Source organism: Mobula birostris, chromosome 15 (assembly GCF_030028105.1).
Source record: "Mobula birostris isolate sMobBir1 chromosome 15, sMobBir1.hap1, whole genome shotgun sequence".
In the NCBI taxonomy this organism is placed as follows: Eukaryota; Metazoa; Chordata; class Chondrichthyes; order Myliobatiformes; family Myliobatidae; genus Mobula; species Mobula birostris.
In genome coordinates, this window is record NC_092384.1 from 7,796,458 (window position 1) to 7,820,190 (window position 23,733).

Consider the following 23,733-nt stretch of genomic DNA (forward strand, 5'->3'; position numbering starts at 1 on the left):
TAGCGGACATATAAATTAACCCATATTGCAGATATTACCCCTCTATCATGAGGTCATAAAACAAATAATATGAATGCCAAATTGAAGTAGATCACTGCAGAGGCAGAATATGAGTGAAGAAAGCAAATAACTTACTTCCTTAAAGAATCACATGAATAAGGAATGAGTTAGAAGAGTAGTGGTTGAAATCAGACACTGAAAAAGATTCAATGAAGTCAAGAAATATTCATTTCACTTTTTTGTAAATGTAAATCCACACAAATAATAGTTTATTTCCAGTGGCAGGAAATTTGACACTGAGTAACACATCACAACATACTGAACACAAAATGTAGAACATGCAAAGTCAGTTGTCAGAGGAAGCATTTGTGCTTTAAGCCAATGCCTTGAGTTTCTCTGACAATTTCTGTTTTTACTTCAGGTCTCGATCAACTGCAATATTTTAGTTTTGTTTTACTCTTTGCTTGAAGCACTTCTTTGGACAGCTAAACATTGAGATACCATTTCTGCACAGCTTGAGGTGGAATGATGCATTTTCAGAAAGTGATTTTAATGCCCATATTCACTTGTGCACTTTACAGTGTACGTTTGCTGTAGCAGTTGGGCATAACAGCATACATTACTGGAGATATGGTGACAAGCACTGAGCCAATGTCAATGTCAAACTGAAATATTAACACGATTCCTCTCTCAGTGAATATTTTCCAACCTGAATCTTTGCAGTCAGTTTCCAGTTAATTCTGACACAATTCACATTTAATAGTGTGCCCACATACCATGCACCTGCTTGATGTTGATCACTGTAAAAATGTTCAACATGTGATGTTAAATAACGATGTTGTTAACATCTCGTTAAGTAACCCAAGTGATTCAATTTGTCCCAGCTTCACCTGTGCCTGGCATTCAATTATGGTTCTGACAATGTCAGTGAAATCTTCAGATAACAACATGCCCGTTTATACAATTAGTATAATTTGGACTGGGTGAGTTAATCATGACTACGTACCATTCTGATTCCTGAGGTTGTGGGCTCACATCCCAGTCCAGAAATGCACTTGTTCTAAGCTGGATTCTGATCCCTGGCACTTCACCGGACAGATCATTCCCCATAGTGAGTGCCAGCAGCTTCTCCCACCACCACCGGACTAGTCATACCTACAGATATTTAATCCATGCCCACATTTTCTAACAGGATTCACTGAACAGTATGTAGAAGTTAAATGGTCATGTGTTGAACTTAGATGCAGTACTGCTGCTAATCCAGAAAGATCAGACAGCGCAGCATGTCACAGAGTGGAATCATTCTCCTCCTGGTCTGGAATCAGCACAGTAAGACTGCTCTGAAAAGTCTAGGAATCATACTCCGGAAGCAAACCAACTCTATTAGCTGCAACCTAAAGCAAAACCTCAAGAGCAGAGTGCAATATTCATGGAGTAACTTCCTTTATCTCCACAGCACAGCATGGAACTGCATGGTCGTAGAGCTCACCTTGAGCCACATTCAAGGACACCATTGAAATAATGCTCAAGGAACACCCTATCAAGGGAAGGAAAGTGTGGGAGAAATTTTCAGTGCATATCAGACTGTGTCGAAGAAGCTCAGTTTCCACTCTCTGGAGATAAGGTAGTCTGCATCTTGCTCCAAGAGGATACGCAACAGCCAACCCTGTGAAGTCTTCCCAGCTGCTGACACTACAAGCGAAGCCTCTTGATGTCCTCACTACGGAAGTCATTCCGGAGAGCAAGTACCTGACGCACCTCAGCAGGGGTGAGACGCCACGTTAATGGGCCAGAGTTTTGGCCCCAGTAATCTAAGATCTCAGTGACCTGTTGGAACAGAAAATGAGAAGAGACCTTCACTGCAAATCCACACTTTGCCCAAAACCTGGAACATATTACAACTAAGTTAGGGCTAGAGCTTCTCTCTTTGGAGCAAAGGAGGATAAGAGGTGACTTATTAGTGAGTATAAAATATTATAAAAGGCATAGACAAAGTGGATAGCCAGCATCTTTTTCCCAGGGTGAGAATTGCTAATGCCAGAAAACATCATTTTAAGGTGAGTGGAGGAAAGTTTAGGGGAGATGTCTGAGGTAGTGTTTTTTTTATACACAGAATGGTAGGTGTCTGGAATGTTCTGCCAGGGGTGGTGGTAGAGACTGATACATTGGGGACATTTACGAGACTCTTAGATCAGCACACGGATTAAAAAATGGAGGGTTATGGGCTACATATGAGGGATTGGTTACACCTGATTGTGGAGTAGATTAAAAGGTTGCCACAACATACTATAACTGCAGTGGGATACTAAAGGCGGCTATTGTGACAGCGGAAGTGGGAGAACAGATAGGAAATGGATGTGTTCTAATTGAAAGGATCCCCGGTATCAGAGATTGACTGCAAGATTTTGGAAGTGATAGTCCTACACTTCAAAATGTTTGGTCAGTGAGAAGCATTTATCCAATGGGACACTGAGGGAGCTTTGGGATCAAAAGCATATTAAAACAGGCACTAAATCTTCTAATGAGAAGGCCAGTTTTGGAACATGACATGCAGCTTTCATCAACAAAAAAGGTCACAGTCCATGAGAAAAGGAGGAATGGCCTGAATTTCTGGCTCTAGATGACCATTCCTGTAACTATGCCCCCATTAATGGTAACTGCTTGGCACCTATCCTGTGTTGCCCCCTAGGGAACCCATGTTTCGCTAAGATTACTCCTCATCCTTTTGAACGCCACAGGATACAAATCTTTGCAAAACATCTAAATTGTGAATAGCAGAGAGCTTATTATTGATCCCACTAGGAAACCCAGTACAATAGGAAGCCTACCAGGCTGTACATTCTGCCCTTTAACCATTCCCTTCTCTCTGAAAATTATTCCCAGCTCCGTGACTGCACTTCAAAAGAACTTCAACAGCTTGGGGACATCCCTGAGAACATGAAAGGTACTCCCTCTGAACCGTCACCCAATCCAATTACTGAATCTTGTACGAGACACTCACCCTTTCCAAATTCAGTATCGTTGCCATCTGAGAGAGACGAGCAAACTTATCGCGGATGGTCCAAGTGATTACCGATGTCAGATATGCCACTAGCGAACGGAGTTCCTTGTCAAACTGCAGCCCACCAAGCTGAGAAAGACCAAAAAGAGCAGGAGAGAACATGAAGCCAAGGTTCAAAAGCAGGAGGATATTTAGATGATCCCAAGAAATCGATGGCAATTGAAAGATTTTGTTTGGTAATGTAGACTCAGAACAAGTAGAAACTAGATGAGTGAGGCAATGGACTGGAGGACACCTGCTGTCCTTTTACTGCTGTCCAATATCCTTTGGAAGAAATGGTTGCAAAATAAAATGGAAGGTGGCATTCTGAAAAGTTGCTTAGGTAGAAGATATCAAATCAATCTAAGAATAGCAGAAAATATGATTTAAGTCAAGAAGACAGTGTTTAATTAGAATTTACTTCAGAATATACTGCATTATTTTACATAAATTTTGTTCATCTATTGACTTTAGAGGATCAAATTTACCACACTGGCCATTCAGCACATATTTCCTAGATCTACTGATTGTGATTATTTGCCAGGCACTGAAGTTCAACTTACTACCCTGAAAACACTCGTTTTACCCTTCCTCCCTGGTCAATAACTGCATACTCTATCCTCCAGTGTGTCCCGGGTAAGTGATTGGAGTCACCAGAAACTTGAGAGTTTCCCCTCCAGGACTGCAGAGGTTAACTGTACTAACATTGGTTCATTCTGCAATCAGGTCTGGAATAATCCCAACTTTAGAATAGTAGACCATTCATTCAAACCATGGCTGATCCATAGCAACAAACTGCTGGAAGAACTCAGTGGGTTGAACAGCATCTGAGGGAGGAGAGAAATTGTTGATGTTTCAGGTCAAAACCCTGCATCAGGGTAGAGTGGAGAGGAAAGTAGCCAATATAAAGAGGAGAAGGATAGTGGTGAGAACGGATTCCAAGGTATTTGTTAGATTGAGGAATGTAAGATGACAGGCAGGTAGGGAAAGGGAATGAGACTGGGAGAGAAGTTGGGGGACAGAGACAGATAAATGAAAGATGGAGGCAGACAAACAAATGCCTTATAACATGGATACACTTCCACGGCACTGATCACCTGTACCTTTCCCCACTATGACCAGACCCTCCAGCAGTGTTCCAATGAAATCAGATCCAATCCTTATTTCATGTTCTCACTAGTACATCTATTAGAGCCAGAAGTAGAACTGAGGGATGATTTCGTTTTCACTGACCCAGAGACACCGAAGCCAGTTCCAGGCCCCTCACAATCTCCTACTATAAGATCCAATGGCCGATCTGTAGAGGACCTGAGCTCCACATCGAGCAGTGGATCAGTGGATGGAATTGGTATAACCATACAACAATTACAGCACCAAAACAGGCCATCTCGGCTCTTCTAAGTCCGTGCCGAACGCTTACTCTCACCTAGTCCCACCAACCTGCACTCAGCCCATAACCCTCCATTCCTTTCCTGTCTATATATACTTTAAATGACAATATCGAACCTGCCTCTACCACTTCTGCTGGAAGCCCGTTCCAAACAGCTACCACTCTCTGAGTAAAGAAGTTCCTCCTCATGTTACCCCTAAACTTTTGCCCCTAACTCTCAACTCATGTCCTCTTGTTTGAATCTCCCCCACTCTCAATGGAAAAAGCCTATCCACATCAACTTTATCTATCCCCCTCATAATTTTAAATACCTCTATCAAGTCCCCCCTCAACCTTCTACGCTCCAAAGAATAAAGATCTAACTTGTTCAACCTTTCTCTGTAACTTAGGTGCTGAAACCCAGGTAACATTCTAGTAAATCTCCTCTGTACTCTCTCTATTTTGTTGACATCCTTCCTATAATTCAGTGACCAGAACTGTACACAATACTCCAGATTTGGCCTTACCAATGCCTTGTACAATTTTAACATTACATCCCAACTCCTTTACTCAATGCTCTGATTTATAAAGGCCAGCATACCAAAAGCTTTCTTCACCACCCTATCCACATGAGATTCCACCTTCAGGGAACTATGCACCAATATTCCTTGACCTCTCTGTTCTACTGCATTCTTCAATGCCCTACCATTTACCATGTATATCCTATTTTGATTAGTCCTACCAAAATGTAGCACCTCACATTTATCAGCATTAAACTCCATCTGCCATCTTTCAGCCCACTCTTCTAACTGGCCTAAATCCTTAGAACCCTTTTAAAACAATGGAACAACATGAGCAATACACCAATCCTCCAGCACCATCCCCATTTCTAATCACATTTAAAATATTTCTGTCAGAGCCCCTGCTATTTCTACACTAATTTCCCTCAAGGTCCGAGGGAATATCCTGTCAGGACCCGGAGATTTATCCACTTTTATATTCCTTAAAAGTGCCAGTACTTCCTCTTCTTTAATCATCATAGTTTCCATAACTTCCCTACCTGTTTCCCTTACCTTACACAATTCAATATCCTTCTCCTTACTGAATACCAAAGAAAAGAAATTGTTCAAAATCTCCCGTCTCTTTTGGTTCCACACATAGCTGTCCACTCTGATTCTCTAAGGGACCAATTTTATCCCTCACTATCCTTTTGCTATTAATATAACTGTAGAAACTCTTTGGATTTATTTTCACCTTACTTGCCAAAGCAACCTTGTATCTTCTTTCAGCTTTTCTAATTTCTTTCTTAAGATTCTTTTTACATTCTTTATATTCCTCGAGCACCTCATTTACTCCATGCTGCCTATATTTATTGTAGATATCTCTCTTTTTCCAAACCAAGTTTCCAATATCCCTTGAAAACCATGGCTCTCTCAAACTTTTAACCTTTCCCTTCAACCTAACAGGAACATAAAGATTCTGTACCCTCAAAATTTCACCTTTAAATGACCTCCATTTCTCTATTACATCCTTCCCATAAAACAATTTGTCCCAATCCACTCCTTCTAAATCCTTTCGCATCTCCTCAAAGTTAGCCTTTCTCCAATCAAAAATCTCAACCCTGGGTCCAGACATATCCTTCTCCATAATTATATTGAAACTAATGGCATTGTGATCACTGGACCCGAAGTGCTCTCCAACACATACCTCCGTCACCTGACCTATCTCATTCCCTAAAAGGAGATCCAACACTGCCCCTTCTCTAGTTGGTACCTCTATGTATTGCTGCAAAAAACTATCCTGCACACATTTTACAAACTCCAAACCATCCAGCCCTTTTATAGTATGGGCTTCTCAGTCTATGTGTGGAAAATTAAAATATCCCACAATCACAACCTTGTGCTTACTACAAATATCTGCTATCTCCTTACAAATTTGCTCCTCCAATTCTCGCTCCCCATTAGGTGGTCTATAATACACCCCTAAAAGTGTTACTACACCTTTCCTATTCCTCAATTCCACCCAAATAACTTCCCTAGACGAGCTCTCTAACCTATCCTGCCAGAGCACAGCTGTAATATTTTCTCTGACAAGCAACACATCCCCCTCTTGTCCCTCCGATTCTATCACACCTGAAGCAACGAAATCCAGGAATATTTAGTTGCCAATCACACCCCTCCTGCAACCATGTTTCACTAATAGCTACAACATCATACTTCCAGGTATCAATCCGTGCTCTAAGCTCATCCACTTTTCTTATAATGCTCCTCGCATTAAAATAAATGCATTTAAGAAATTTTCCACCTCTTACTCTCTGTTTATCACAAACAGTGCAAACAACTTTACTATTTTCTTTTTCTTCCTTCTCCTCTATATCTGGTTGCCCTCCCCCCTTGTATCTAGTTTAAATCCACTGGAGCCTCTCTAGCAAACCTACCTGCAAGAATATTTGTCCCCCTCCAGTTCAGATGTAAACCATCCCGCCGGAACAGGTCCCACCTTCCCTGGAAAACTGCCCAATTATCTATAAATCTGAAGCCCTCCCTCCTGCACCATGTCTTCAGCCACGTGTTGATCTGCACTATCTTACTATTTCTAAACCCGCTTGCACGTGGCACTAGTAGCAATGCTGAGATTGCTATCCTGGAGGTCCTGTCCTTTAACTTGGCACCTAACTCCCTAAACTCACCTTTCAGGACCTCCACACTCTTCCTACCCACGTCATTGGTCCCTACATGGACCACGATATCCAGCTGCTCACCCTCCCTCTTGAGAATACGGAGAACTCGATCCGAGATATGGTGGGAGGGGGAAGATGGGATGAAGACAGATGATCCATTTCTTAACTCAATTTGTCTGCCTTTTTTTCTATTCCTTAACCATGTAATTAAAATTGCAATCTCAATTGCTTGCAGCACAGCTGAACAACTGATCTCTGGAGAGACCTCCCTCTAAATTTCTATAGCTTTTATTATTCTGAGACTATTCCAGTATCTAATTGCAAGGTTGCCGTTTGTTCTGGACCCAACCAAAAGTGGAACTAATTTCACTCTACCACTCAATCCATAGACAATGGCCACCATTTCAGCCATCTACCTTCTGGATGGTAGTTTCACTCACTGAGCTGTCAGCTCAGCTGCACTCACAGGAATGTTCACAAAGTGGCAACATACTCAAGGATTTTTTTTGCTCATACCCGACTGAACACGGACTTGAGAACCACTTTCTCCAGTTCAACTGCGATCAGGCTGGTCATCAGACTGGTGAGGTGATCATAGATCACTTGGGACAATCCAACCTGCAGAACATAAAAAGTATGGATAGTACTGAGTTCTCTCTTCCATTCTCACAACATCCTACCTTACTATTAAAGAAAAAGGCCATTAATCAATTGGATCCACATCAACTCACAGGGAAACAATTCTATCAATCCCATTTCCCTCTTGCTTGACAAATTACTCTCTCTACACATGTCAATCAACACATGTTTGGGCTATTGTTTCTACTGCCCAGTGGAAGAAGGGAGAGAATGTCCAGGATGGGTGGGTGGGTCTTTGATTATACTGACTGCTTTACTGAGGCAGCGAGAAGTATAGACACCGTCCACGGAGGGGAGGCTGGTTTCTGTACTTCATTTTCATTCCACTGGACTGCGGACCAGTTACCAACTAAAACTTGTTCAGTCTAGATCCAGAGCTTTAGTGTAGCCATGTGGAAAGAAATAAAGCATAGAAACAAGTGAATGAGGGCAGTAATGCAGAGCCTTGCCTCTTACAGTGAAGGAGAAAAGGAAGATTAGGGCAAGGCAGAGTCACAAGCTTTTAATATCTACGGGACAGAACATGAGAGCACCAATGACATTGCCCACTACTGCTGCACAGTATGTCCATCATTTTTAGTTTTATTGGTTTGGGAAGCTGCACTTTTCATGCCATGAACATTAAGTAAGTGTTGCACACTTACCTTGAACTCTGCCATTAATTGCTCCAGGTTGAGGATGAATTGTTGGACCCAAGGATCATTAGCTTCATAATCATTAAACTCCTCCTGGAACGAAATAAAATAAGCCGGTGTAAAGCCTGCAGCTTGGGATATCCCAAACCAGCAACCGACTCTTCTTGAAATCATTTTTCAGGACTAACCATGAGGGACGTATGCTCACTTGCCTGCTTGCCCATCATCACTTTTAAAGAACACTCTGTATCCATTTCACATAATCCTGAGAACCACAGATTGGTATCAGAGCATTCTGGGATGTTATGCATGTGAAAGAAACATCGGCAATTGAGGTATTAAGTCCATTACGTGAGATTTTATTCGCTATAGCAGTACCTGCTAATGTTATTTATGTAACATTTGGAAACAGACATCATTGGCAAAGTCATCCTTAACGTCCTTGACGGTGGTAGCGAGCCATGTTCTTGAACTGCTGCTATCCAGAGTCAGAGATATGGCATGGAAACAAACTCTTTTGGACAAACAACTCCATGCAGAACATCAGTCACCGAATGAACACGACTCTTAGTTTAGTTCCTCATCAGTTTTAGCCCCCTTCCCCCCCAACCCCGCCCAGAATTCTGGCATTCACCTACACACTCCAGGGAAATTATAGTGAATCAGAATCTGAATCAGGTTTATTATCGCCAACATGTGTCATAAAAGTTTGCTTTGTGGCAGTAGTACAGTGCAATACATTAAAAATATAATTTACCAGAGGAAATATAAAAATGTTAGTGCAAACAGAGAGCACAATGTGAGGCAGTGTTCATGCGTTCATGATCCATTCTGAAATCTGATCGCCAATTAACGTATCAACCCAGACGTTTATGGAAACGTGGGAAGAAATCCCAGTGGTCACAAACAGAACGTGCAAACTCCACATAAACAGCCCCCAAGGTCAGGACTGAATGTGGGTCTCTGGCTTTGCAAGGCCGTGGCCCTACTAGCAGCATCACTGTGCCCAGCTTGGTGAGAGTTTTCACACAGTGCCGTTGCATACAGAGTTCCTTAATCTGTGGCTCTTGTGGGTGGAGCTTAGGAGGATGATGGTGCCGAATGGTGAATCCTTTGCTTGCATCTTCAGAAACAGCTTTATTTCTATCTTTGACATCTCTTTTTTCCTATCAAGGTTCTTTTGAAGACTCTGACCTGGAGTTACACGCTAACTTCGGTTCTTTGCGGAAATGGGACCTGCTCTCAGGGCTTCACGACTGCCCGTTTTTTGACATGTCAAGGACGTGGCCTGCAAAACTAGCGTGCCTCCAGGGTGCCAGATTTTCATGGGTCTGGAAACAGGCTGATTCGAGGCCAGTGCTGCCGCCTGATATGTCGTGGGAGTACATGGAAGATCAAAAGCAGCGAGCTGGCTACTGGCTCTGTGCCCAGGGACCTGAGTTCTTTGGGCACAGAGCTCGGAAAAAGTGACGCAACAGACTTTTAACACCATAAATCAGCAAATTGTTTTGTTGTATCTCCCCTCTCACTGTGAAATGGGGACATCTCTTTTTCCCTTATTAGGGAGAGAGAGCCTGTGGTATGGTCGAATTACCGGGTGAATTAGTCGTCTTCGGGGTACTGCAAGTCTGTGTCTTTATTGTTGCTCTGCTGCAGTCTGAGTGCTCAGTGGGGGCAATGATGCTTTTTTGCTGGTGGGGGGGGTCATTGCTTTGATGCTGCTTATGCGTGGGGGGGAGTTGGGGGGCCTTGAGGTTCTAACATTCAACTCTCATTCATTCTCTGAGGCACTCCTCTGTTTTTGTGGATGTTTGCGAAGAAAAAGAATTTCAGGGTGTGTATTGTATACATTTCTCTGACATTAAATGTACCCATTGAAACCCTAATTTAGATCCCAAACTGCAAAAAAAGCAGTGTAATTCCAAGTTAGGACAGGAGGATTTTAATATTTTGTCTTAGCTTCAATAGCAATGATTATATGAACATCCAGAAATGATAGGAAGGATATTTCACTGCTGCATGAATTATAAATGGTAAGTGAATTGGTTTTGCATTTAATCAAAAAGTATTCAGTGATATGGAGTGAAGTGATGGTCTCCAATGGATAGAGGCTTCTTAACACCTGCAGTGAGGGATTAATAGACTGCTAGGCATGGAGCAGTAAAATATCGTGTTTCAAGATGGCAAGGTGACACTTCTACACACTAGGAGAAATGACAGTGAGATTTTGCGTTTAAGGATGTTGTGGAGGTTTATAGAACAAACTATAGTCAACCAGCAGCTCCAAACTAAATGATTTGACCTTAATTCTGAGGCTGCATGTATTTACATTACAGGGTGGCTTAGGCAAATCCCTTTGCTTGGAGATAACTGCAATGAAGAGTACGTTAGGTTAATGCTTGGGATTAATTGCTCTTACCTCCTCAATGTTATGGGAGATGGCCAGGAACCCAGTTATCCAAGGTTTCAGCTGTGGTTTGATAGCTGTGGCATTGAGCTCTGCTAAGCCTTCCTGAAAGACAAAATCCAAACTGTTGACGCAGACCGAACATCATAACAGCAAACATGAGGAAATCTGCAGATGCTGGAATTTCAAGCAAAACACATCAAAGTTGCTGGTGAACGCAGCAGGCCAGGCAGCCTTTCTAGGAAGAGGTACAGTCGATGTTTCGGGCCGAGACCCTTCATCAGGACTAACTGAAAGAAGAACTAGTAAGAGATTTGAAAGTGCGAGGGGAGGGGGAGATCCGAAATGATAGGAGAAGACAGGAGGGGGAGGGACGGAGCCAAGAGCTGGACAGTTGATTGGCAAAAGGGATATGAGAGGATCATGGGTCAGGAGGCCTAGGGAGAAAGAAAAGGGGGAGGGGGGGAAACCCAGAGGATGGGCAAGGGGTATAGTGAGAGGGACAGAGGGAGAAAAAGGAGGGAGAAAAATAATGTGTGTATATAAATAAATCACGATGGGGTACGAGGGGGAGGTGGAGCATAAGCGGAAGTTTGAGAAGTCAATGTTCATTCCATCAGGTTGGAGGCTACCCAGACGGAATATAAGGTGTTGTTCCTCCAACCTGAGTGTGGCTTCATCTTTACAGTAGAGGAGGCCGTGGATAGACATATCAGAATGGGAATGGGACGTGGAATTAAAATGTGTGGCCACCGGAAGATCCTGCCTTCTCTGGCGGACAGAGCGTAGATGTTCAGCAAAGCGATCTCCCAGTCTGCGTCGGGTCTCGCCTACTGCCTGGCCTGCTGCGTTCACCAGCAACTTTTATGTGTTTTGATCATAAAAGCAAACGGATTCTTGCCGGACATTTCAACTGTGTCACAAACCTCTCCGAGGCAAGATCATGGTTCAATATCCCATAAGACTTAGAAGCAGAACTTGGCCCATCGAGTCTGTTCCACCATTTCATCATGGCTGATCCATTTACCTTTCAGCTGCAATCTCCTGCCTTCTCATAAGCTTTCATGCCCTGACCAATCAAAAATCTATCAACCTCTGCCTTAAATATACATAAAGATTTGGCCTCCACAGCCACCTGAGGCAACCGATTTCACCGATTCACCAATCATGCAAAGCCTGATTACATATTTAAATCAGCTTTGGCCAAGTGTTAAGACACATTCAAAACCCCCTTTTCAGCACATAACAAAAGCTAAAACTGGTACTGAAAGAATGCCTCACTATAAGGGTGCCATTTATCAAAAGAAATGTTGAAACCCCATCTATCCTGTATTCCTGTGATGATTATGATCATCCGCTCATTATTTCACCATTCTCAAGACTTGCTGGAGGATTACATTGGAATTCTTCAGAGGTATCTGTTGGTTGTTAAATACGTCGGATGTCCCAGGTCAACCTGACAATACTACGGCAGGGAATATGCCTATTACATTTCACTTTTCAAAGAGTAATATAGCAAGGAAACAGGCCCTTTAGTTCAATTGGTCCATGCTGACCAAACTAGTCCCAATTGCTCACATTTGCCCCATATACCTCTAAACCTTTTCTGTCCATATGTTTATCCAAATGACTTTTAGATGTTTATTATTATACCTGTTTCAACCACTTCCTCTGGCAGCTCATTCAACATATCTACCACCCTCTGCATGAAGTTGTTGCCCATCAGGTCGCTTTCCCTTCTCACTTAAACCTATGCCGTCTAATTTTTGATTCCTTTTACCCTGGGAAAAGACTGTGTGCACTCACCTCGTCTATGCCCTTATGATTTAATACATCTCTAAGATCACCCCTGAGATACAAAGTCCTCAGCCTATTCAACCTCTCCTTATAACTCAGGGAGAAGGAGAAGATGGCGGCGTGATGCAGCGCGCGCGGCCTCTCCGGTGAATGATATCTGTAATCTGTCAAGTAGGGGACCGTGCACAATTCTGATTTGATGGAGATGGACGTGAGAGTACGGAGGAACATCTGGAGAAACTTCTGAAATGCCCGTCTCGCTGCCGCTGCTACTGTGTGGTAACCGGAATCTCCAGAGCAGAAGGCCCCGAATCCTCGGCTTTGCTTGTTTTGGCGGCCGGGGCGAGGTCGAAGGCGCTCGGCAGGCTGTATCGGAGGGGCTGGTCAGAGGCTCGAAGTTTTCGGATGGACGGACTCGGTGTCAGCTGTGGTCGGCTGCTTCCAAGGCATCAGCAGTTTTCGGTGCCTTGGAGGTTTATGGCAGGGAGTTTCTCCCTTTTGCCGTCTGCTATCGGGGACTTGGGAGTCGATCGACTCGGGACTTAGACTTTTTTTTACCGTGCCCATGGTCTGCTCTTCATCAAATTATGGTATTGTTTTGCACTGCTGTAACTATACGTTATAATTATGTGGTTCTGTTAGTGTTAGTCTTTGGTTTGTCCTGTCTTCTGTGATATCACTCTGGAGGAACACTGTATCATTTCTTAATGCATGTATGCATTTCTAAATTACAATAAAAGAGGACTGAGTGTTCTCATAATCTAATTCAGGTCATCAAGTCCTGGCAATATTCTCAAAAATATTTTATGCACTCTGTTTAATGACACCTTTCCTGTAACAGAAATAACCAAAACTGTATATAACACTGCAAGTGCAGCAAAATCATGTACGACTACAACACAACATCCCAACTCTACTACTCAGTACCCTAACTGATGAAGACCAGTGTGCCACAACTTCTTCACCACCATCTACTGCGATGCATCTTTCAGTGAACTATGTACCTGTACTCCCAGGTCCCTCTGCTCCACAGCATTCACTGTACAAACCCTACCCTGGTTTGACTTACAGTATGAGATAAAAAAATGTTTTATATAATTAAAATTGGGTTTGACTTGCTTTTTTCTTCAAGGCAAAAATATTATGACAGAGTAACACAGGAATTTTATAATTTGCCACTGCTGCCAGTATTTGGATGACCTCACATGCTCTATTTGCTATCATCATAACTGTTTAAGGATTGTAGCAATTCAGATTAATTTTTGAATAAACTGGGCTGTGATATGTTTCACCCACATAGGCTGTTGGGCCTGTTGTCTGACAGTTTGCACTTGGCAGAAGACAAATGCAATGAGTTGATTTTAAACCATCAGCTAACATCCTGAATGACCATGACAGGACTCCCAGTTTCTGACCTCATAGGAATTGCCACAACCCAGTTCAGGTGTTGGTGATTTGTAGAAATCACTGGCCAGGACTTTCTCCACAGGAAGCTAGTGACGGAATATAGAACATTACAGCACAGTACAGGCCATCAGCCCACAATGCTGTGTCGACCTTTTAATCTAACCCAAGATCAATCTAAAGGTTCCCTCCCACAGAGTCCTCCATTTTCCTTTCATCTGTGTGCGTATCGAAGAAGCTCTTAAATCTCCCTAATGTATCTGCCTCTACCCACACCTCTGACAGTGCTTTCCATGCATTTAACACTCTATATAGAAAAAAGTCTACCTCTGGTAAATCTCCTCTGAACCCTCTCTAAAGCTTCCACATTCTTTCTATAAGAAAGCTTCATGTGAAAAAGACTAAGGAGCTGGTGGTAGACCTGAGGAGAGCTAAGGTACCGGTGACCCCTGTTTCCATCCAGGGGGTCAGTGTGGACATGGTGGAGGATTACAAATACCTGGGGATACGAACTGACAATAAACTGGACTGGTCAAAGAACACTGAGGCTGTCTACAAGAAGGGTCAGAGCCGTCTCTATCTCCTGAGGAGACTGAGGTCCTTTAACATCTGCCAGACGATGCTGAGGATGCTCTACGAGTCTGTGGTGGCCAGTGCTATCACGTTTGCTGTTGTGTACTGGGGCAGCAAGCTGAGGGTAGCAGACACTAACAGAATCAACAAACTCATTCGTAAGGCCAGTGATGTTGTGGGGATGGAACTGGACTCTCTGACGGTGATGTCTGAAAAAGAGGATGCTGTCCAAGTTGCATGCCATCTTGGACAATGTCTCCCATCCACTACATAATGTACTGGGTGGGCACAGGAGTACATTCAGCCAGAGACTCATTCCACCAAGATGCAACACAGAGCATCGTAGGAAGTCATTCCTGCCTGTGGCCATCAAACTTTACAACTCCTCCCTTGGAGGGTCAGACACCCTGAGCCAATAGGCTGGTCCTGGACTTATTTCCTGGCATAATTTACATATTACTATTTAACTATTTATGGTTTTATTACTATTTATTATTTATGGTGCAATTGTAACGAAAACCAATTTCCCCCAGGATCAATAAAGTATGACTATGACTATAATGAGGCATCCAAAACTGAACACAATATTCCAAGTGTGGTCTACCCAGAATTTTATAGAACTATTACTGAATTCAGGAGCTCCAACATTACCTTGCAGCTTTTGAATTCAATCCCCCGATTAATGAAGGCCAACACACCATATGCCTTCCTAACAAACCTATCAAGTTGCATGGCGACTTTGAGGAGATCTTTGGATGTGAATCCCCAAAATCTTGCTGCTCTTCCCCAGCACTAAGAGTTCTGCCATTGACTTTGCACTCTGCCTTTAAGCTCAACCTTCCAAAGTGGTACATTTCCCCAGCTACAACTCAGCCCGGTTCTGCATCCTGCAAATGTCCCATTGTAGCCTACGACAACTTTCTACACTATCCACAACTCCACCAACCTTCATGACACCTGCAAACTTACTCATTCACTATTTCACTTCCCCATCCAAGTCATTTATAAAAATCACGAAGAACAGGGGTCCTAGAAAAGATCCCTGTGGAACCCTAACCCAATCACCAGCACCCTCTGCCTTTTGTGGGCAAAACAATTCAGAATCAAGTTTCCCTGATTCTCGTGCTTTATAAATGAGCCTACCCTGGGAAATCTTGTCAAATGCCTTACTAAAATCTATATGTACCACATCCACTGCTCTACCTTTATCAATTTGTTTTGTCCCTACCTCAAGGAGTTCAGTCAGGCTCATGAAGCACATCCTGCTTCTCCCAAAGCCATGCTAACTATCCCTAATCAGACTATGCTTCCCCAAATTATCGTAAATCATGTCCCCAAGAATCCTCTCCAAAAGTTTCCCCACCATTGATTTAAGATTCACTGATCTATAATTCCCTATTACCTTTCTTGAACAAAGGAATAATATTTGCTACGCTCCAGTCTTCTGGTACTCCTCTAGTGGCCAGTGAAGATGCAAAGATCATTGCCAAAGGTAACCTCTTCCCTTGTTTCCTGTAGTAATCTGGAGCATATCTCATCTGGCCCCAGGGTCTAGCACACCCTCTTTCTTAACTTCTGCATGTTCCAGCATATGAGCTTGTTTCACACCGTCCTCACATCTGTCAAGGTCCCCCTCACTGGTGATTACTGAAGGAAAGTATTCATTAAGAATATCCTTCTCCTGCCTTCTCCAAGCTTCTTCCCCCTTTGATCCTTGATTAGTCCTTCTCATCATTGTCCTGTTCTTCACGTACATGTAGCACACCTTGGGATTTTCCTTAATCCTACTTGCCTTCTCATGTCCCCTTCAAGCTCTCCCAAGTCCCTTCTTCAGTTCCTTCCTGGATATATTATTCAAGATTCAAGATTGTTTAATGTCATTTCCAGTACACAAGTATAAAGGAGAACAAAATAATTGTTACTCCAGATCCAACACAGCATATAAATAAAACACACAAAGATAAAGAAAACAAATTTTAAAAACATAAAGTAATGCTAGGTACAGGAGGGTCTGTACATCAAGTGGCTGACAGGAAATGATAAAGTAGTGGTGGTGGGGTGGGTTAGTGGGTAGGGGTATTGATCAGCCTTCCTGCTTGGGGCAAGTAAGTGTCTTTGAGCCCACCAGTTCTGGTGTGGATGCTGCCTGGGGAGTGGTTTGAGTTCTCCTTAAGCTGATAACCACCTCCTCTGTCTTGTTGACACTAAGGAAGGGATTATTTGCCTGGCACCAGGCCTCGAGCTCTTCTACTTCCTCTCTGTAGGCTGTCTTATCATTATTGGTGATGAGCCCCACCATTGTCATGTCATCTCACAAGTATAATTCTAAAGAGCCCTGTCTGATCTTTGCATCCTAAACCTCTTGACTAATGTTCCACATCTCTTGTCAACCATGGTTCCTTCACTCTACCATCATTTCCCTCCTCAATGGGATAAACCTATCCAGAACCACATGCAAGAGCTCTCTTAACAACACTCACATTTCCATTGTGCATTTCCCTGAGTACACCTGTTCCCAAGTTTCTGCCTTATAGCTTCCTAATTCCAACCCCCCCATTAAATACTTTTCCACACCATGTGCTCTTATCTCTATCCAAGGTTATAGTAAAGGTCATGGTGTTGTGGTTACTGTCTCCCATATGCTCACCCCACCAAGTGATCTGTCACCTGACCAGGTTCATTGCCTAGTACTAGGTCCAGTATGGCCTCTCCTCTAGTCAGCCTGTCTACATATTGTGTAAGGAATCCTTCCTGAAGACAGATAACAAATTCTGCCCCATCAAGACTTTTTGCACTAAAGAGGTGTTAATCAATATTAGGCAAGTTTAAGAGCCCTGTTGTTTTTGCATCTTTCCAAAATCTGCCTTCCAATCTGCTCCTCAGTACTTAACAAAATGTGCCACAGCGGAAACAGAATAGGAGCGGACAGTTTGCATGCAACTCACCTGCAGGAGGTCCTTAAATTTGTTGGATACTGCAGCCAGGTCAGACAGGCAGCTGTCAATCTTTGCTTGTGCAAGTTCTGCTCCCAGTCCTTGGCTCAACAGTTTTGTACAGTCACTCTGTGAAGAAACATTCTGAATTCAACTCATTGTAGTTACACTCCACCCAGAGATGGTGGAATGTTGACAACAGCCCCAGAACTGCCCCTCACATTAAGCGATCCGCACAGGGAAGGAGAAAGCTCACAAAAACAACCCATGCTACAGCCCAGCAATTTCACCTGACAGGGATAGGTGCAGCTTCGATATTAGATTAGACAACTTTATTGTACCACACTGGCCTTCACTGATGAGACAGACCTTGTGAAACACTCTCATAATAATATGTCTAAAAATGTCAAAAACATGGAATAAAATTAGCCTTGAGATTAATATTAATAAAATGCTTGTTTTTATATATGCTTTTGAAATAGAAGAAATTTTTAATACCCTCAAGAAGTGGTTTTAAATGGTAGCGAATTTAATTGACTGGGCAAGGACATTGCAAGACAATGAAGATCTGGACTTCATACTTGTACCTTCTGAAATGCTCTTATCCAGGAGCTGCCTTCCTGCCTCTTACCTCCTTCCCCATAGAGATGCTACGTATGACTGAGTAGTGCACACCATATAAACTGCAAATCCAAGTGTATGAACAATGATCATGAGCAGTAGGAAATGAGTCTAGCCTCAGTCTTCAGTACTGGATATACGCTCGTGGCTAAAAGCATGTGTCCAGTCATCACTGACTGGCAAAAGATTGGATTTCATTGTGAATCAGCTCACAAATGAATAGTCTCTTAAAATACTGACTGTTTAATTGAGGGCATTTCAGATGTTGTAACCAACAGGATGCAGTACCTTCTACAACAAAGAGGGGAGAAAAATGGAAACTTTTATTTTTTAATGTGGCATGAAGGAGATGGCCCCAGTGAACAATGGGACCAACGGCAACTTCCTACAACTGATGAAATTGCTTCTTTCACTTCTCTTACTGCTTCTTCTTTCAAATGTGATTCTGTTACCATTGGAGCCTGCAATCGACATTTCTGTGTGTTTTTGGGCTGATTGAGCAATCTGGCTCTTTGCTGTCTCCGAGGGAGTCCAGTGAGGTTTTGAGTGAAGTGTGCGGCCTCAAGACCAAGAAGCCTGAAGATGGGGTCCGAGCCCACGATTGACTCCATTTCTTGTCAATTAAAGTGTCGAGGAAGGTTGAAATCAGTGAGGACAAGAGCAGAAGGCGAGTGAGTGCTCAGCGCTGTCTGCCTGTGGGTGACCAGTCTCTCTCTCATTCTTGCTTGCTGTTGCTAGAGGAACATGCCTGAATGATCGGTCTCTCTCTCCTCACTCGATGCTGCCAGAGGATGGTGCTGGAGTCTTGGGTCTTGGGCAAGGTTTAATCGACACATTTTGTGGATTGGACCTGTGCTTCTGGGTTCCAGTTGCTCCTTTTCTGTTGTTACTTTGTGCAGTTTTGATTAGGATGGAATGACTTTACAGCCTCCAGTCAACAAACGACACTGCGCTGTATTGAACTGAACTGAACTGAAGTGAATATTCCTGGAGTGTTTCGATGACTTGTGATTTGAGGTTTTATATTCTGTGTTTTTCACTCATTTTTGGTGTCATTTGTGTTTTGGTCTTTGTGCATTGGGGGTTTGACGTTTTACTTTGAACAGGTTCCATGGTTTTCTTTCTTTCAAGGCTGTCTGTGGGAAAATGAATCTCAGGGTTGTATACTGCATACATTCCTAGATAATAAATGTACTTTGAATCTTTGAAATTGTACATGTGTCTTTACAAGTTCTGTTACCTCTAGGTTCTTTTTCAGGGTCAGGAGATTTTCACTGCACAGCTCCACATTGTTCAGAGTTACCTAAATGAGAAGAAATCACACAGCTGAACTGCACAGAACTAAACATCAGAAGGTGTGAGAGTCTGATCGCCCTAATGGTTGAGAAGGTTCGCCTTGGATTGGTTAAGACTCTGAATAAGGCACTGTAAGTATGCCCTTGGTTTCTGCAACACTTACAGAAAATACGTCAATTCAACATGGGCCATCACACTAGTGTGATAATGATGAGATTATGTTAAATAATGGTTCGTACACACCAAACCAAGTGAGCTTTGGTCCTCATCTGACAAGCTAAGGAGTGCAGGAAAGGTTTACAAGTATATTGCCGGAATTGAGAACCTGACTGATATTAGGAAGTAGGACATTATTCCTTGAGTTTAGGAGGCTGAGAAGTGATCTTTCAGACATGTACAAAATCATGATGGGCAGTCTTTTTCCCAGGGTTGGAGAAATCATGAGCGTAAGTTTAAGCTGAGAAGGGCAATATTTAGTAAGAACTTAAGAGTGACTTCTTTTTTTTTTAAAAAAAAACACAAAGGGTGGTGGGTATGTGGAATGAGCTGCCAGAGGAAGTGGTTGAGGCAGGTACAATAATAACTTATAAAGACAGTTGGACTGGTATATGGATTGGAAAGGTTATTGGCCAGGATGCTGGCAAATGGGACTATGCTGGATGGCAACACACATCAAAGTTGCTGGTGAACGCAGCAGGCCAGGCAGCATCTGTAGGAAGAGGTGCAGTCGACGACCTCTTCCTACACCTGCACCTCTTCCTACAGATGCTGCCTGGCCTGCTGCGTTCACCAGCAACTTTGATGTGTGTTGCTTGAATTTCTAGCATCTGCAGAATTCCTGTTGTTTGTTGTTGTTCTATGCTGGATGGGCCATCTTGGTTTCTACACTGTACAACTCTATGAACTTGGAAGCATTTGAATTAGAAACTGAGTGAGCGAGAGAGAGTGTATAGCTCTCACCAACCAGCATCTGTAAACAGCATCAAGAACATGATAGAATGATGCATTCAATGTAGCACAGGGTCCTGGCTCCTCAGGGGTTTGGTAGCCATAGCAATTTATTACAAAGTTTGTGACAATACTACTTGGCAAGTTTAGATGTATCTATCACCAGAATTGGAAGTGCAAAATGGACACCATCTTGTTCCTCATCACTAGCACCTTTAATCAAAGCATAAAATTAACAACTAAAAAAAGTTGAATTTGGTCAGTGAGCAAGGAAGCCTTTAAATATGAAGTTATGCCAATAATTTTCACAAAATACTACAGGTTCTGGAAATCTGAAACAAAAACAGACAACGTAGGCCCAGTTTATACCATTAACTCACTCTTTTTCTCTCCCTCTAGATGTTATCTGACCTGCTGATCATTCCCCATATACTGATTTCCCAACAAATACTGGGCATAATAGGAAAGGTGAAGCCACAACACATTATCCCTAATACGAGAGGCAAACTGAAAAACAAAATACCAGAAAGGATTGCTTGGCTTCGTCTGTACTTTCAATGCCCTTGGTGTCAAATTTGCCCTGCTGCAGGCTGGAATGCATGATGTTCACCGCACTGGTCACACCACGCTGTATGTCCTGAAGGGTTGTAGCTGGGAAACCCATACGCAGCTTGTTATAAAGTACTTCCCTGGGTAACAGAAAGAGAGAGGAACATATCATAGCTATAATGCAGCTGTATGACTTCATAATATATTGTACGACAATGAGGAAGGCTGGCTATGAACTCACAAGACCTGGGCTATTGCAAAACCAGCTTAGGTGAGGAGACACAGGAGACTGCAGTTGTTTGAATGTGAAGCAACATTCTGCTGGAACAATTCAGCTGGTCAAGCAGCATTTGTGGGAAGAATTTTGGGTCATTTCTACTTGAAGTGCTGACAATCCTCCTGTCCTCACACAGGTGCTGCTCGCCCTGCTGTATGTTAACTTCTCATGCTGACAGACTAAAGCATTACGCTGAATGGCTGCATGAAGACAACATATTCTTCCCATTTACTGTGAGGGAATGAAAACAAACTGAGAACATACCCTGATAGCTGTGATAGCTCCAGAAACATTTCGAAGGATTTGTCAATGGAGGTGAAATTGAAACATAAGGAGCAACACAGTATCGTAGTGGTTAGCGTAAGACTTTACAGCGCCAGTGATCTGGGTTCATTTCTCGCCGCTGTCTGTAAGGTGTTTGTACTTTCTCCCCGTGATCACATGGGCTTCCTCTGGGTGCTTCAGTTTCCTCCTACGTTCATAGGTTAATTGGTCCCATGGGTGTAATTGGGCGACACAGTCTCTTTGGGCCAGAAGGGTCCGTTACCGTGCTGTATCTTTAAATCAAAGATGTCTCACAAAGCCAAACCTAGTGAGATGTCTCCAAGAGAGACCCAGAGATGCAGAGAAAAATCAAGATCAGTGTTTTACCGCTGGGTAATTTAGCAGCTTTAATCATTTACAAATGCATTAATAGGGTTTCAGAGAATATAAGATGCAACAAATTAGGGATACTATCTTTGACACTTCATCTAGATTTTTAAAAGTTTAATCGTTTAAAGGGAGAGAAAACAATGAGAAGTTAAGAATTCTAAAAGAACTAAAGATTTTGCGTATGCTGGAAATCTTGAGCAACATACATAAAATGACAGAGGAACTCAGCAAATCATGCAGCATCAAGTTGGCAGGTTATAGGGAGAGAGGTCATCTCCCAGTGCAGTCTCCTCAACATCAGCGAGATCCAACATACATAGATTGGAAGCACCTTCGCCCTTTTCACCACAAAAGGCAGAATATCCTGATGGTCATTCATTTTAATTTCACTTCTCACTCCAGCATGTCTCTCCATGGCCTCCTCTACTGCTACAATGAGGCCACACTCAGACTGAAGGAGCAATACTTCATAGTCAGAAAGCCTCCAACCTAATGGCATGTCCATTAACTTCTCTAACTTCTGGCAATTTCTCCCCATCTCCCTTCACCCCTTTTCCATTCCTCATTCTAGCTCCCCTTTCACCTTTTCACTTATCTTCACCTGCCCATCGCCTCCATCTGATGCCCCTCCTCCTTCCCTTTCTTCCATGGTCCACAGACCTTCACTATCAGCCCCTTTACCTCTTCCACCCATTCCCTCACAACTTCTTACTACATTTCCCCTTCCCCACCCACCTTCCCCCTCACCTGGCATCTTATATCCCTTCCTCTCCCACTTCCATTCTTGTTCTGGCTTCTGCCCCCTTCCTTTCCAGTGCTGATGAGGAGCCTTGGCCCGAAATGACAACTGTTTATTCTCCTCTATAGTTGCTGCCTAGCTTCGTTGCCTGGATTGGAGCGCTTACCTTATGAGAATAGGTTAAGTGCACTTGGCCTTTTCTCCTTGGAGTGACAGAGGATGAGAGGTGACCTGATAGAGGTGTACAAGATGACGAGAGGCATTGATCATATGGATAGCCAGAGGCTTTTTCCCAGGACTGAAATGGCTAATACGAGGCAGTATAGTTTTAAGGTGCTTGCAAATAGGTACAGAGGGGATGTCAGGGGTAAGTTTTTCCACACAGAGAATGGTGGGTGTGTGGAATACACTGCCAGCGGCAATGGTGGAAGCGGATGCAATAGGGTCTTTTAAAAGCGTCTTAGATAGGTACATGGAGCTTACAAAAATAGAGGGCTATGCACTAAGGAAACTCTAGACAGTCTCTAGAGTAGGTTACATGATCGGCACAACATTGCGGGCCGAAGGGCCTGTAATGTGCTGTAAATATCTATGTTCTATGCTCTTACTGAATCCCTCCAGCATTTTGTGTGTGAAGCAAAGAATTCTATACTTCTGGCACTGCTGAATAGGGTAGGTTGACTGGATAATAATGCAGTTATTTTCCAGCTATTTCAAGACTCTATAGAGGAAGGCAAGGAACAATATATAGTGTCACATATATAGATATAGATATGAATAAAAATATCTGCAGATGCTGGGAATTGAAAAACAGCAAGTCAAGCAGCAATCTATGAAAAGAGAAACAGAGTTAATATTTCAGGTCGAAGATCCTTCAACAGGTTCTTCCTCCATCCATCCACAGGTGCTACCCGACTCATTTTCTGTTTTATTACATTACCACATATTTAATTAAAGCAGAAAATTTCAGTTGCATTATAATATTGGAGGAAACAGATTACAGACAAAATGCTGGAGAAACTCAGCAGGTCAGGCAGCATCTATGGAAGTGAATAAAGAGTCAACCTTTCAGGCCGTCCTGATGAAGGGTCTCAGCCCAAAACATCAATTGCTTATTTATTTTCATAGATACTGTTTGAATGCTGAGTTTCTCCAGCGTTTTGTGTGTTTTG

At 42.9% G+C, this 23,733-nt stretch overlaps 1 protein-coding gene across 1 annotated transcript in view; it reads right to left on the reverse strand.

The window, feature by feature from the left end:
- Window positions 1-210: 210 nt before the first annotated feature.
- cog4 (component of oligomeric golgi complex 4) overlaps window positions 211-23,733 on the reverse strand; it is a 79,431-nt gene continuing 55,908 nt past the window's right edge. The window contains exons 12-19 of the mRNA XM_072279287.1: window positions 20,866-21,031; window positions 19,339-19,401; window positions 17,490-17,606; window positions 10,783-10,875; window positions 8,373-8,456; window positions 7,606-7,707; window positions 3,002-3,130; window positions 211-1,827 (exon numbers count right to left, since the gene is read on the reverse strand). Of these exons, the coding sequence (XP_072135388.1) occupies window positions 1,693-1,827; window positions 3,002-3,130; window positions 7,606-7,707; window positions 8,373-8,456; window positions 10,783-10,875; window positions 17,490-17,606; window positions 19,339-19,401; window positions 20,866-21,031 (889 nt within the window). The 3' untranslated portion in view covers window positions 211-1,692. The remainder of the gene's footprint in view (window positions 1,828-3,001; window positions 3,131-7,605; window positions 7,708-8,372; window positions 8,457-10,782; window positions 10,876-17,489; window positions 17,607-19,338; window positions 19,402-20,865; window positions 21,032-23,733) is intronic.